General features: G+C 38.6%; 1 protein-coding gene across 3 annotated transcripts in view; it reads left to right on the top strand.

Moving 5' to 3' along the window:
* The first annotated feature begins 2292 nt into the window (after nucleotides 1–2292).
* LOC111321918 (uncharacterized) overlaps nucleotides 2293–14530 on the top strand; it is a 23608-nt gene continuing 11370 nt past the window's right edge. The window contains exons 1-9 of one of the 3 annotated variants that reach the window (XM_022924924.2): nucleotides 2293–2411; nucleotides 2656–2683; nucleotides 3500–4700; nucleotides 7810–7915; nucleotides 10178–10388; nucleotides 10876–11062; nucleotides 11777–11984; nucleotides 12595–13477; nucleotides 13993–14152. In XM_022924924.2, the coding sequence (XP_022780659.2) occupies nucleotides 3520–4700; nucleotides 7810–7915; nucleotides 10178–10388; nucleotides 10876–11062; nucleotides 11777–11984; nucleotides 12595–13477; nucleotides 13993–14152 (2936 nt within the window). In that variant the 5' untranslated portion in view covers nucleotides 2293–2411; nucleotides 2656–2683; nucleotides 3500–3519. The remainder of the gene's footprint in view (nucleotides 2412–2655; nucleotides 2684–3499; nucleotides 4701–7809; nucleotides 7916–10177; nucleotides 10389–10875; nucleotides 11063–11776; nucleotides 11985–12594; nucleotides 13478–13992; nucleotides 14153–14530) is intronic. The other 2 variants (XM_022924925.2, XM_022924923.2) reach the window with 2 other exon arrangements.

Genomic DNA, 14530 nt, shown 5'->3' with positions numbered 1-14530 from the left:
AACATCGATCTTTATTAATCGGACAGGGATGAAAAACCTCTGCGCATGCGTAGCGTGACCATGTTGATGTTGTCGTTGGCGAGCCGTTCGATCGTTTGATCAACGAAATGTTGGAGCACTTTAAACTGTGTATTCGTGGATATATTTTGCCTTTCAGGCTGGAATGTAAGGACGCTATTTGAAAATAACTTCTGTAAACTGAACTCGTCGACATGTTGAACGTATTATTTTTGGGAAATGTTTATTTTCTTGCTCAAGAGCCAACTTTCAGTACTCGGTAAGGAAACACATTGCAAGCTTAATTTCTTTAAGTATAATTTACCTCCATTTTAGATAATAAGCTAAGGTTCAAATTGATGCAAGGTAAATAATATCATGCTTTGGTATTAAATGTGAATCTCGGATAAAAGTGGAACTTTTTATCAAGGCGAAGCGGAAGCACACCCATCCTACACGGTGTTACATGAACAAATCAAAAACACTGCAAAATATCGCGTTGCCCCATTCATATCGGTCTTACTGGAACTTAACATTCATTACAGTCCTAAGAGTGTATTGGAAATTAGTTATTTCCATATGGTACGAGAGGAGTTCCTATGAATGCTGCCACTCAGCAAAAGCCACATGAAATCCATTGTTCTCGTGGATGTGCTATCAAAAAGAAAAATTCTTGGAAAAGTTGGAATAAGTAAAATGGTGTTGGAAATCAAATGAAAACAGAAACCGGAATTGCTTCAGGATTAATGCTGACAGGGAGTTGAGAACCAATAGTGGTGTGGTCGATGATATTGTGCAGTGCTTTAGGGCCTTGCAGAAGTCGTAGCACACCAAAGGTTTTAGGAGTTTTGTGTGATTGAATCATAGATCCTGTTGCCTAATAAGATTCCTTGAACAATTTTCTGGTACACCCACGCCTGACTCAGCAGACTTCTTATTACAGAAATATTCACATTGGATGAATAAAATAATTTGCTAAACAAAAGGGCAATGAGTGTACATGACTTGCTTCCTGTTCTGCCAAAAACTGTTGACTGTAAAATAGTGCTCAGAAAGAACCAGAAAGTGACATTGCCATGTTGATGTGGTTGGATATTGACTGTTTTTTTTTTCTTTTTTAGCAAAGAAAAACTTTTTAAAAAAAAGTTCAATAGATCTATCTAGCAACCTTTGTGGCATTACATGGTTAGAGTGCCGGATTTTGTTGTGGGGGAGGTCGAGGGTTCAAGCCCCGGCCGGACCAATACTCATGGTCTTAAAAATGACTGAGGAGAATTTGCTACCTTTCTATAATATCAAGAAATAGATAGATATTCTGGTGTTCTTGGATAAGGATGAATAAACCGTAGGCCCCGTCTCCTGCAGGGTTAGGGGTAGGAGATGTTAATTTCCACACACGAGATTGCCATGTGGTGGTTGTCCTCCCCTGGGGTGGGATGGGTGGGTTGCTGTCTTATGTTTCATACCTGAGCCTCTGGCTTAGGTAATCTGGGTAACCATGCCTTTCCTATAGACAATAAACTTGATTGATTGAATGATTGATTGTGTAAAAGTATGGAATCCCAAATGAAAGGGTTCCCAAATCTCTACAAATATAGTGGGTTAATAAGGGGAAAGGAAGTGAGAGGGTGGCAAGTCTTGAAAGTGTGAAATGATGAAAATAAAATGTTAGTTGTTCAATAGAGAATTTGCACTGAGGGACCTACCAACTGCAAGGCAGTTATGTCAGTCATAAGGCAGCATTAAAATAGAAACTATCTGTAGTTCAATTGGGTACTAGCATTGAGGGTCCACACTTACACACTTTTATTTTATTTTCTTATATATCTACAAGGTATTCCTTTGACCTGCAGATAGTGGGTCATATTTTTCTTAACTTAATATAATTACACTGGAAGTAAAATGAAAATCAAGAAATAAAACACAAAAAGACAAAAAGATACACAAGAAAAGAAAGAAAGGAAAATGAAAGATATTCATTGTAAAGGATTCCATAAAGGAATCTTTAGTCTCTATAAAATTGGAAAGCCCTTTTTGCTTGTTTGTTTGTTTTTTTCTTTTCTTTTTTTTTGAAAGATTTCTTTTCGGTGCGAGTACAATTTGTACACCCTCTAAATTTTTTAAACTTCTTTTCTTCTTTTCAAAAATGAGAATTAAAACCTTATCTTTTTAACGGCTTCCTTATTTTTTCAACTTTTCTAACGGCTGTTCATTTCCCACAAAATTTATTGAGTTTAAATAAGCGCGCGTCTAAGCCCGCGTTTTTACCGCGGGTCTCAAGCGCACGCGCAGACGGTTTTATTACCGTTACTGAATACCTCGTCTCAGATGAGTCTTCGACTGTGGCGTGACAGTACGTAGAAAGGCTGAGAAATTCGGTAAGATTTTGCAAAGTTTCCCTTTGTGTGAATCAGGTAAAGTGTTTTCCTTTTTTTTTTAGCAGATTAATGTAGTGATATGGAACGTCAAGTTACAATCATATCTCTACTCTGAAGTAGGAAGTCAACAAGTTTTATCGGAGACCAGAACAGAGATCTAATTTTCAGTAATATCCTGAAATCAATGTATTTTTGCATGGTCTCGGACTCCTTCAATACACCTCATTACTGTTTTCCAGTACCCACCTGAAATACTTGTATTTCGACAATTTTTTTCCAGTTTTGATATCACTGAGGATTTTTCAACGGTATGTTTCACAAATTTTCCCTATTGTTTGGTTATCTTATAAAAGAATTAATATGAATTTGTGAAAAAGGTTAAGTCCTATCATACTATGTTATAAGAACTGTATTATGATGCGGATATTATGACACGTCAAGATTCTGTTTCAAAGAGAAGCAGAATCAGTGGAGATATTGATATTCATAAAAATGCTAGTAACAGGGGTGTTCTATTGTCAAAATTCCTCAAAGTTACATTTAGCACCTAATCGTACTCACAGCCTTAATTTGTGCAGAGAATACAGTTTATCTAGCAGATGACATGTTAACTGATGAATCTTCAAAGTCAGCAGGAAATCTTATGTTTAGGGGGTTCAGTTTGAGTAGTGATGTTTATGTTCAGTTTTCATGTCAAATGATTTAAGTGAATACTAGCATTCCAGCTCCAGTTTTAGTCTCTAGTGATACATGATTTCTCCAATTAATGGTGGAGTACATATGTTCAACAGGTATTTTGGTCTTAAGTTGCATTAATTTTTCTTTTCTTTTGAGGTAGCTAATTTGGCAATAATTAAAGTTTTCAGACATCCAAGATTTTCAGACAACCCCTTTTTTCTTGTCATCTCCTCCCCTCCCACAGACAGGCACACCCACCATAACTTTAGTAGGTGCTTCTGAGGTAGGGAGTGCATAATGTTTTTTAAAGAAAAACAGTGTGCACATTTTTAATAAACATTCCAATCTTGAACCTCTTATTCTAATCATGGCAATTGATGGGATGTTTTAGTCAAATTTAAATTATTCATTGTGACAGTTCATCTTTTTCTTTTTTGGTCTGGTAGCTACTGAATCAGATGTAAAAATGTTCCACACACCTTTGACACAGCTCTACTTTCAAGACAACCAGAGAATAAAGCAAGATATTTGTAACCTGGAGCTCTCTATCCCTTTTCAATCAATTTTAAAACATTTAGAAGAAGCCACTACATCTGACAAATCAGCTTGTGTCAATATTTATGGTGAACCAGGTTGTGGACGTTCATCAGTCTTGCTAGATGTTTGTGAAACATCTATTCAAAGCAAATTATTACTATCAGAGGTGTTTGGTGTAAGAGTCAGACAAGGGTGTACCTTAGAGTCCTTCTGGAATTTGCTTAGTGAAATTGCAAAAGGAAGACAGGACCGAGAGACAGCATCTACTCTAACCAACTCAAAAGTCAAGTTAAGCAAAAAATACAAAGTTGCCGAAGCCTTCATCTCAACAAACTTCAAATTGATTTGCATAGATGATGCAAGTGCTGATGGTGGGATTGTTTGGTCTCACCTTTCAAAGTTGTTGAACAAAACTAGTGTTGGTGTTGCACTTGTTTCCAGTGAATGTAACTTTCCTTTCAAAGAAGAAATAAGGGATTGGCAATCACTCTCTGTGGAGGTTAAAGGTCTTAATGTGCAATCCTTTAGAATTAATGTCAGACAGCTGAACTCTTCCTGGAAGTTAAGTGAAGAAAAGATCTCTGAAATGCATTGCATATTGAATGGCAACCCTAAAGCAATCAGTATTCTGATTAATGTTTTCAAAGAATTTAACCTTCAAGACAAGAGTTTGAATTGTGTCCTTTTGTCTCTGAAAAATTACAAAATGGTACATGAAATTGGAAAAGAAGATCACCATCCCATTTTAATGATCCTTCAATTTGTATTTGAACGCCTAACTGCTTTTGAGAAAAAAGTTTATAGCCAGCTCTGTAACCTGCGAGAACCTCTCCCTGTTATTCATCTTTCAAAGGAAACAGAAAAGCTAATTAGGCTTGGCTTGGTTGATAACCAAGCCAGCAGCATGCGTAGCAGCAAACAAGAAATTGATGTAGTATCAATATCAGTGGCTCAATGCCTCCAGCTGAGTGCAGCAAAACTCCTCGATTTCTCAGTTGAAGATGAATTACTAAGTGCCTTTGGTATGTGGCATGCACTCTTGTCAAGTAAACTTCAGATGCTCATTATTGATGCAAAAAGGAATGCATGGCCTTTTGTCCCTGAGAAATGGTAAGTTGACTGATGACTATATAAGGTGATAATTGATTTGTTGCAAAGTGTGTGTGTTTTGAATTAATTTTGAAAATTGCACTTGCACAATCATAAGATCAGCATTGATATCTGCTGTTTTGTTTTGGACTTGGGATACCATAAACACTGGCAGATAAGCTGCCTTTTTTCCCAAAATTTCCACAGCAAATAAGGGGTGCTGCTTATCTGCGAGAACATCTTGAAAGCATGCCTCAAATTTGCATGAATTTATGCCATTCATTGAAAATTTGTAAGCTGTGTAGCAAATTAACAAGAACTTCATAAAAATATACCAGGGTACTCATTGATCTTTGCTTTTGCAAGTTTGGTGGCTCCTGTGTTTTTGTTCATAAGCAGGAACACGCTTCCTTCAGCAGCTAATCATTACTTGGCAAGAAATCATCATTGGCCTGCAAAGCACTTTACAGTGAATTTACTTTGTTGTTTCCAAAGCTGCTTGAGTCCATTACCTCTTCTCCTGATCAAATGCTTGGTAACTAAGCTATCAACAAATTAAAAATTGGATTTCTTGTTATCTTATGTATAACAACTTAGAGAACAAAATTACTAAATGCTGATGGGCTGTTGCATTTCTCATCAGTTAAGATGATTGCCTTAGTCAAAATTATTTGAAATTGCATTGCATGAACCATACTTCATTCTCAACTGCAAGGTCTGTTTTTCCTTTTCCCTAGTATCAACAACTGTGTGTATGGCACAAGAATTGATATCATGTCTTTAGCCTACTTACATACTGAAATGGATTCCTTCAAAATTGTGCAACAGTGTGCATTTTTTACCCTCTTTATTGGACAAAATTTTGTCCTTTATGTTATCATTAATTAGTTGCATGTTTCTTTGTAAAATAGGGATAAGTATCACTTATGTTTTCAGAAGTTGCAGAAATTGCACAAGGGTAACTTTTGAAAACACATGTGGTGTTGATCATTCATCATACTTGCCCCCATGCAATGACCCATACACATTCTCTTGAAAATCTTACAGGAATGAAAAACACACTGGTCAAACAGTGCCAGAGTAGGATCAAACACAAGTCTAAGTTGTTAGATGTCTACATTTTACACCTAAAGCAACCCCTCTTAAGCAAGTTGCTCTGGACACCTAACCACCACATGGTGTTCACCCTCTAGCTGAGCAGTGGCAAGGCATGACCCTGAATGCATGTCAATTATCATTATTTGGGCCAAATCCCAAACAAATGAGAACAAAATAATTGGAAAAAACCATTGCAAGGTGAATTATTGAAAACTGAGCCTGCAAAAATTACAAATGCCCTCATTTTTGCCAAACTTGTAGTCCCATTTACTGTGCCTGGAAAAGCAGAATCTTACCAGGTTATCCAATATTCTTTTAGGCACTAGCTACCTGTCAACAATAATGGCTACCTTTAAGGTGGCTGAACACAGTTTTTGCAGGCACTTTTGTTGATGCAATTCAGTGCGCGCACAGGGATTGCAAAAAACAAACGTGCTGTCAATAGAGCGCTCATTTTATTTACTCAACATGTACCCGCGCTATCTTTGCTGTTTTTCTCTATAGTTGGTGCGCTGTATTGAGGGCTTTAATCTTTTATTACAAAGATATGTTAGAAAAGTTAATGGTGCAAAGAACCCAACAATTCTCAGCTTTTTCATTGTTACCAAAAGAACCCAGTTAAATGCAGTGCATGCATAGGAAGTCAAAAAATTGCGATTGAATGGAATATTGCTTTCTCAGAAATATGCCTATTTCTTGAGAACCACTAGTTAGAATTTCACGAAATTTGGCACGAAAATACTTTAGGAAATAAGTAACTTGAGTATTGAAAAACATTGATTTCAAACAAAGGAAATTGTAAAAAATCGAGTGAACCTTCAACAAGGGATAATTAAAGATCTCTCTGTTAAATTGTTAGCAAAATGGTGTTAACTTTTGAGTATCGTTACAAGCTTGTTGCATGCAAATTATAAAGAAAATCTAATGATTAGATTTTCTACAAAGAAACAAAACCGATTTGAATTGCCTGTTTATATCTATTCATGTCACCATGGCAATGGCACATACGTCAGCTTAACTATCGAAAAAACAAAGTTTGTGTTGTTAACTTACTTGCTGCCAGTTTTGGCGACCAAGAGATCAAGGGTTTTAGAGAAAATGGTGAAAGAAACAAAGGTATCAAAACCTGTGTTCAGCCACCTTAAGTGGGCTCAACTGAGGTGTGGTACATCTAACTGCAAAGAACAAATAAAAGTTAAAGTATACTGCCTGCAGCATTGACTCCTCTATAACTGCTCCACCATTCTTCCTTTTCCCATCATGGCAATACATTTAGTGCTGTCTTACAAGTGATAAAGCATTAATTTTTTCTTAGAAGGAGAAGGAGATGCCAACACACAATCCAACCTGTATTAACTGGCACTGTATTAAGTGGTCACCCTGTATTAAGTGGCACTGTGTTAGGTGGTTACCCTGTATTAAGTGGCACTGTATTAAGTGGTCACCCTGTATTAAGTGGCACTGTATGGTCACCCTGTTTCCCCTTAGTTACTGTAATTTTCATCTTTATTAAGTGGTCACCTTTATTAAGCTGTCAGGATCACACTTTACTGAGTTCCAAGGGCCTGTTTGTCTTGTTTTCTGCCTGTATTGGACAGTCACTTGAAGGGGAACCACTCAAATAAAAGCTAAGAATAATATCTCAAGCAAAATTTAATCCAAGTTTATTTCATGAAAGCACTGTTGCTAGTTTTTTTGAGCGAGGTTTTGTACAGTAAGAAATCCAGAACAGGCACCTTGGTTGGAGATCAAGGCATGCTCATCATTGCAGGAATTCACTTATTCACCCTTCATGGCTATGATTCAACAAGAACAGAGCTTTCTTCCCTAAAAGGTTTTTTCACCAACACCAGACAAAGTACCCCACTCTGCACCCAACGAGGCCTCATGCTTGAAAATAAGCTTGTACATGTACAACATGTTTAAAGCTCCCTCATATATCGCAGTATAGTTTACTTTTTAAGTACTAATTCAATATGGCCATTTCTAGGGAACCGTTCTTTGAAACATTCAAAATTAATATTTCTTACAGGCAATACACTTCCCGTGTTGGACCAGAAGAAAGGTACAATATTAAGGATCTAATTACAGCTAAGAATTCTACTGCTCCATTCTTAACTGAACTTGACATCATGGAGGTGGGTAATTTTTTTAACCCTTTACTTCAAAGTTATAAGATACTTTATTTAACTACATATAAAACTTTATTGTCCCTTTGAGAGATATTGCGAATCTCGCAAGTCAGCGAGAGGACGTTTTGCATTTGCGGTTTACACTTAATGTCTTACTGGTTGGGATGGATAATGGAAGCAAGGCAGACTTTGTAATGGTTAAATGAGATGGTCTAACTTGGTTGGGTCAAGGGGCTGTTACCCTCCTGACATCTTACAACCGGAAATGCTATCAGCAGTCCCTGCACTTACTACCTTGAAAGGTCATCGGTTTTCGTTTAGAAAATAATCTGGGACATCTCGTGACGAAGTGGCACGCAGAGATATCTGTAGCGGCCAGAGGGTAAATTTGAAGGCGGCTAGGTAGCTTGATTCTCGTTCGATTGCAACGATCTGTTAGCCACATTTGGCATTCATAGTGGAGAGAAAATTGGCACTAGCTAATTTGGTAGAAGTTCCCGGTGTTAGGCTCTCTGGAAATAACTTTCTTTAGGTCCTTAGGGTTAAAGCATATCCACAGTTTACCATTTGGATTTCTTTGGGTGCACCAAACTCTTGGCAGTCGGTTTACCTTCTGTTATACATTAGATTCCATATCAGCCAGCTCGTTTTGTTATGTTATCATGCAGACTCAGTGGTATGTATGGATGAGGATTTACGATTAGGGGCACGGATGGATCCGCATTGATGTGATACTGACCCTGGAACTTTCCAATTCCGTATTTTTCATGGGTGTGACTTTCTCAATCGTTTCGTCAGTATTTTGGTTAAGTCTTTTGTACAGTGCAGTTCAAGGTGGTACGGTCGAGTGCATGGAATGTTGGTAGCCCAATGGTGGCTTATCCTTCTGCTTCTGTGACAAAGGAAGTTGATTTCCTTTCTTTTTCCATGTTTCACCGAAACATTCTTCGGTCATATGCCCTATGCACTCTGGCTAACCTTACTATTAGTGCCACGTGAGTTTCAAATGGGTCCCAAATTTCCGTTGATTTTGTGCGACCTTCACATCTTCCAAGGTCCAGCTGTGGCAGGTTTCTAATTCTTGCGTGCCGATCCGTAATGAAATGATCGAGGCTTGTTCTCTCTCCGCTCACTCCGCTTGTCATGTAACTGGAAGTGGTTTTACACTTAGATCACTTGGATGTAAGTGATCATTGCGTGCAGCGTACTTTGCTGGAAGTATGGTCAAGAATGACAAAGCAATCACTTGGTTTCACTACGAAACAACGTAAAAATTTTGGCCATTTCAAAGAGCTTTCGATGAAAAAAGACAAATATTTGCTGAGCTCAATTTATTACCCTAAGGGTAGATGTACGAATTAGTAACTGAAACAGGCATAAACGAAAGCCAGAATGCCATGCATGAAACAAACACAGGCTAAAAGACAAAACTTGGCTGGTCACTCTTCTTCGGCACGTGGAGGTTAATAAACTTATGAAAGTATGAAAGCTTATCTGGATCCGAGCTTGTCTTCCTTTTTTCATCACATACTAACAAATTGACGAAGTTTTTCTGAAACATTAACATTTGTTGATGCTTTTGTCAAATTCTATTCCATCCCTATTAAACATTCGTAAGTATTATGTATTACGTGATGTATTGTTCGTTGAATTTGGTTATAAACTCCTGGCAACATGATCTATATGAGTTACTTGAATTGAATTGCCCCAAAATCTTTGTTAACGTAAAAATCAACAGGCTTGTTTGGGTGCCGTGTAATTAACGTCTTACTAACCTAGCTCGCTCAAGCCGTACTGAATTATATGGGCTAGTGGTCGTTTTCCATGGGAGCGAACTGGCTTGGTCCGGTTTGCCTCGACCTTGGGCCAGAATTCTTCTAGGCGTCCTTTCTACTGGGTTGGTCGGAGGTTGATAGCCAGGATATGCAAAAAAATTTTATCAACCTACAGTAGTTCTTATGCTTCTACCTTAGAATATAAACTTAACATTAACCGGAAAAACCATTGCGTCATTTTGACTTTTACCTTTAGTGCTGCGGTTCTTGGCGGTCCTATGAGGAAAACCGCGATAATTTATAATCCAGACGTCACAGAGCCTGGTATTGATGTCATCACTTAATCAGTTATATTGTAGTTGTCTGTTTCTTTTATGTTAAAAGGCTGGACTGTTATTTGACTAGAAATTTTAATTTCTAGTGAGAAATGCAAAATGAATTGCCAGGTGGGATCCATGCAAGTGCTTGAATGATATTTTTCTTCTCCTCGTAGGAGTGCTTGTTTCATGCAGTGAAAGAGAAGAAATACAGCACTGTAGGAGCATTAGTGTTTGTTCTGGACAGGTTCACTTATTGGCAAGGAATGTCTCATAGGACTCTTCAATTTGTTGAATATCTGAAGACCAACAGTCCTGGCATACCCATTGCACCTCAGTTATTGATAAGAAATGTCAGAATTATGAAAAACGCAGGAAACCTACAAGGTATCTGTAAGCTTATTTTTTGAAGGTATTTGTTGCGAAAAAAGGTTTCTTGTTGGTAAAATTAAAATTCCTGAACTTTAAGTTACGGCTAGAAAACACCACCTTAAATGTCCTCCTTCAGAAAAAGATGTGACTTGGTTATTTCCGAGTTAGTTTCCAAAAACCACATATTCACAGAAAGGTAATGGATTTTAGGATTTGAAAAGATATCAGCTACTAGACGATATCTTTGGTCACAGTAAAGAAAAAGAAGTTGATAAACAGATGATAACCAAGTGCCATTCGAATGAATTAACTGGGTATCCAAAAAGTTCGGTGAAGGAAAACCTCGTATTCGGTTCAGCTGGTTGTCGAATAAAACCACGCGGTGTCGCCATAGGATTACTAACTATTCTGTGATTCATACGGTGAGGCATCACGTCCATCTGGCCGGTAATTATGGAGCATTACACACCAAGGGATCAACCGCTTTTCCTTATCCCGTTAGGTGCGGAGAAAGCTCTTGACGATCTCCTAGCTCAGAAGGCACAAATCGGTAAATGGATCTACCAGGCGGAACATGATCGTCAACTTGTAAGTGCAGTCTGCATTCAGATCAAAGGTGACATTCAGTACAACCTGGGACAATGGACGGAAGGGGCAAAGCTTTTGTTGGATTCTGTGGTTTTGTTTAGGTATGCTTGGATTCGCTCGTCCGAAAAGACTTATTATAATTACCAAGCGGATATGTACAATAATGCAAGGGGAGCAGAGCGGAGCGGGAATTCTTTTGCAATGCGTTCATGACGTGGTTATCAAATGAAATAACTGAAAACATGGCAATGGTTCCATAATGATTACATTAAGTTGTTGTGTTCAAATTGGTAAGGGGTCAATTAACTTATATGTGACCTTAAGTGGTTACCTAGATTATTTTCTTGACAATTTGAAACTTACACAACATATGGGATGAGACATTAATCGTCGGAATGGGACTTACCTTGCAGAAGTGTAGCAAGTACCCCACCACGCTCTAGAAAAGTAAGAATTGTAGTTAAAGGGACTGTGTCAGCCGGTTTTGGCCGTTACTGATTACTCCGTTGATATTGGAAGAAAGGCACAGCTGTCAAACATACAAAAAAACATGGGAAGGATTGGATGGGTACAGTAGGTGACTTTTAGAGTACGAGACAGCTTTGGTATTATCAGAAAGCTCGAATCTCCCCATCTGTATGTAGGCATAATTCAAACTGATCGCAAATCATCCTGTCTTCTTGAACATTTTCAAAAAAAACGACTTTGAATACCTTTACGTGGCCCCGTCGAACATAATTAGTTTTTGGTCTGTTTGAATGTGTTTTCATTAATAGACTTTTAATTTTTATGTCTTCTTTTTCCTTTCAAATCAGCACACTTCCAATCCCAGATACAAAAGGAATCTCCTCCAGCCTTGCTATTCTCGGTAACTGCTTTCAGCGAATGAGTGTAACTGAGTATCTACCTGTTTGTCACATGTATGGTCTCACAGCCTCCCATCCATTGCTTCAAGCTTACCACTGCGCGTGCGAGGCTGCTGAAAGATCACAATTCACGCCACTTTTTTACGCCAGACATAAAGTAAGTATACTAAGTAAGCTACAGTGCGACGCGGGAGGCGGGAGGCGTTAGGGAGGAGTTATGAAAAAGCTATTGAATATTCTATAGAAGAAATAATTCTGTTAAAGGTTTGATATATATCACAGCATTTTTGATAAATCATGATGAATTTAGTGGACCGCCAAACTAAATATCAATCCAAACTTTCAGTACCATGGGGCGTATTTTTCCCCATTGCTTCTTCCTGTCAGTGCAGACACTGTGGATATCAGTACTAACCAACTATCATCAGGACCTGTTATTCCCAAATGCCAAGGGTAGAGCTAAGTTAAGGGAAGAAGTGAGTCGGAGGAGGAAAGGATAATACCCCTCTTCTGTGAAACCTGTATTAAGCAGTTAACCTCTATTAAGTGGTCACCCCGCCATTCCCGGTGGGTGACCGATTGATACAGGTTCGACTGTAGTTTGAGTGTTACTATTTCTCTCTATCTTTGTGTTGATGTCGGCGACGATACACATACATTTCGGATGGGTATCGTGGTGAGCCCGTGCTACTCCATGAATCGAAAAGGCAACTACGGTGAAAGTTATTTGTATACTTTAGCAATACGGTATTTTTTGTCCTATCAAGTGTCGTGCCGGGGAATGTTTGTTGCATTACTCAAGAGTTATTCCGTGTGGAACTACAAAGCAAGACTGTCTTAAGAATTCCATTCAAGCTTTCAAAGACAGCATTCAAGCTCATAAAGACCTGCAGTCGTTGACAAGCCGAGAAGAGTTCTATGTCTTTGTTTGTGCAGTTTACAAGCTTGGCCTCGCATACGAGGAGTTGTCATCAGATACTGGTTGCACTGACCAAGGAAAGGAGGTATTACGAATGTCGATGTCAATGTATGAACACTACTGCCACTTCAGCGGGATGATCATTTTGGATGGCGGTATCACTACGCTGATTGCTCACTGTCTAGGTTTTTTAGGGTTGCCTCAGTGGTGTGCAGATTCTCGAGATGTCAACAAAAAAGCACTTTCCTTAACTGTCGTCGAAAATCGGCGTGAGGAAACGAGCAAGTCAGTTTTTGTGCACTCAAGAGCACTGACTGACAGCTCGGTGGAAAGAGGCATCAGATCAGATCATCACGAGACTCGTTTGGAAATGCGTAGCGAAGGATTTGTGGTCACCGATAGCTTAACGGCAGAAAAGCCCAAACATTCTCACAGCGGTCTTACTAACACAGGAGGAAGGCCACCAGCTACAAACTACATTGACTTAACTGTTAATAGAGATTGTGAAACAAGAGAAAGCTGTTCAACCGAAGATTCCCCAGAACCTGTCACTGATGCATCAGGTGACAGCTTTGAAGTGAAGGTCGATACTGCAGATCCCTGTGTTATAATCCAACACCTGGAACAGGAGACGGTGGCAATCAGCAGTGACAGGCTTCTGTCTCAAACCATAAACGATCTTCAGTCTCATCTCCGGAACGTGAAAGTAGATCCGAGTCACAAAGTACAAGGTAACTAATCCGCAGTCCGACAACCTATGCTATATCTGTCATGGTACTGGTCTTCTTACCCGGCCTTACCACGCTGGGATTCATAAGAGCATATTATACACAATGCGTATCACTCGTTGTTTTGTAATCGCGAGGTTACTCTCGCAAAAACGAGACTCTTTTTTCGAGGTTTAGAGGGAATATTCAATAATGGCCTGCGAGGGGGTTGTGCTTCTTAGAAAAGGTACTCTTTTCAGGCTAGGGGTATGATGAAATACGCTGCAATTTAGAAACGTTTAAGGAAAACTGCCATTTGGGTGATGTGAAAAGTCTTTCAAGGTATCCAGGTAACAATATGAGATGGTAATAATGTAGGGGGTTTTTCCTGGGAAAGATATATTATCGATGGGTAACTTTCGGATGTACATACGTGGGTTCAACCCTAGAGCGCAGCATACCGTTTATATTTAAATTATTATAGTAATGTTTGTCCAGTCAAAAGTACGAGTCACCCGGGGGTTTCTGTTTTTTTGTAGCTGCTATTGTTTGGAGATATGACTACCTACGAAGAGAGTGGAAAGGGGAAAAGACATTGGCATATGTTGGAAATTTACTTGAGTTAGAGGAAGGCAAAGAGGGAGCACAGAGAAATGCGTATATGGTAGAGTTTGCTGATCAAGATGATCCTTTGGCAGGGTAAGGTCGTGTTGTTCGCAAAATAAATAAGTTTCTCTTTCGGCATCACTCAGTGAACTCACAGTTGAAGTTCAAACTGAAAGACAGATTATTATTATGCAGCAGTTTAAAAATTTTGTATGCTACATACAGTAAGAATAGTATGACGGGGCGGATGAGCGTAGCCCGTTAACTATATTTAAAAAAAAAAATAACCGTCGAGAAATAAAAAAATTAGGTATTTCGGGTATCCGAATCTAAAATAGTCGTTATTTAATCTTTAAAACTGAACCTATTACTTATTTCGGCTATGAAAGAGTTAATCAGTGACGATCACTTCCTAAATTTCTGATAATCCAAAGAATTTTTGAAGGCAAAGCCGAGTTAAATAGAAAGCGA

The sequence above is a fragment of the Stylophora pistillata genome, chromosome 10 (genome assembly GCF_964205215.1).
Source record: "Stylophora pistillata chromosome 10, jaStyPist1.2, whole genome shotgun sequence".
NCBI classification, from domain to species: Eukaryota; Metazoa; Cnidaria; class Anthozoa; order Scleractinia; family Pocilloporidae; genus Stylophora; species Stylophora pistillata.
This window is presented reverse-complemented; position numbering and strand designations above follow the sequence as displayed.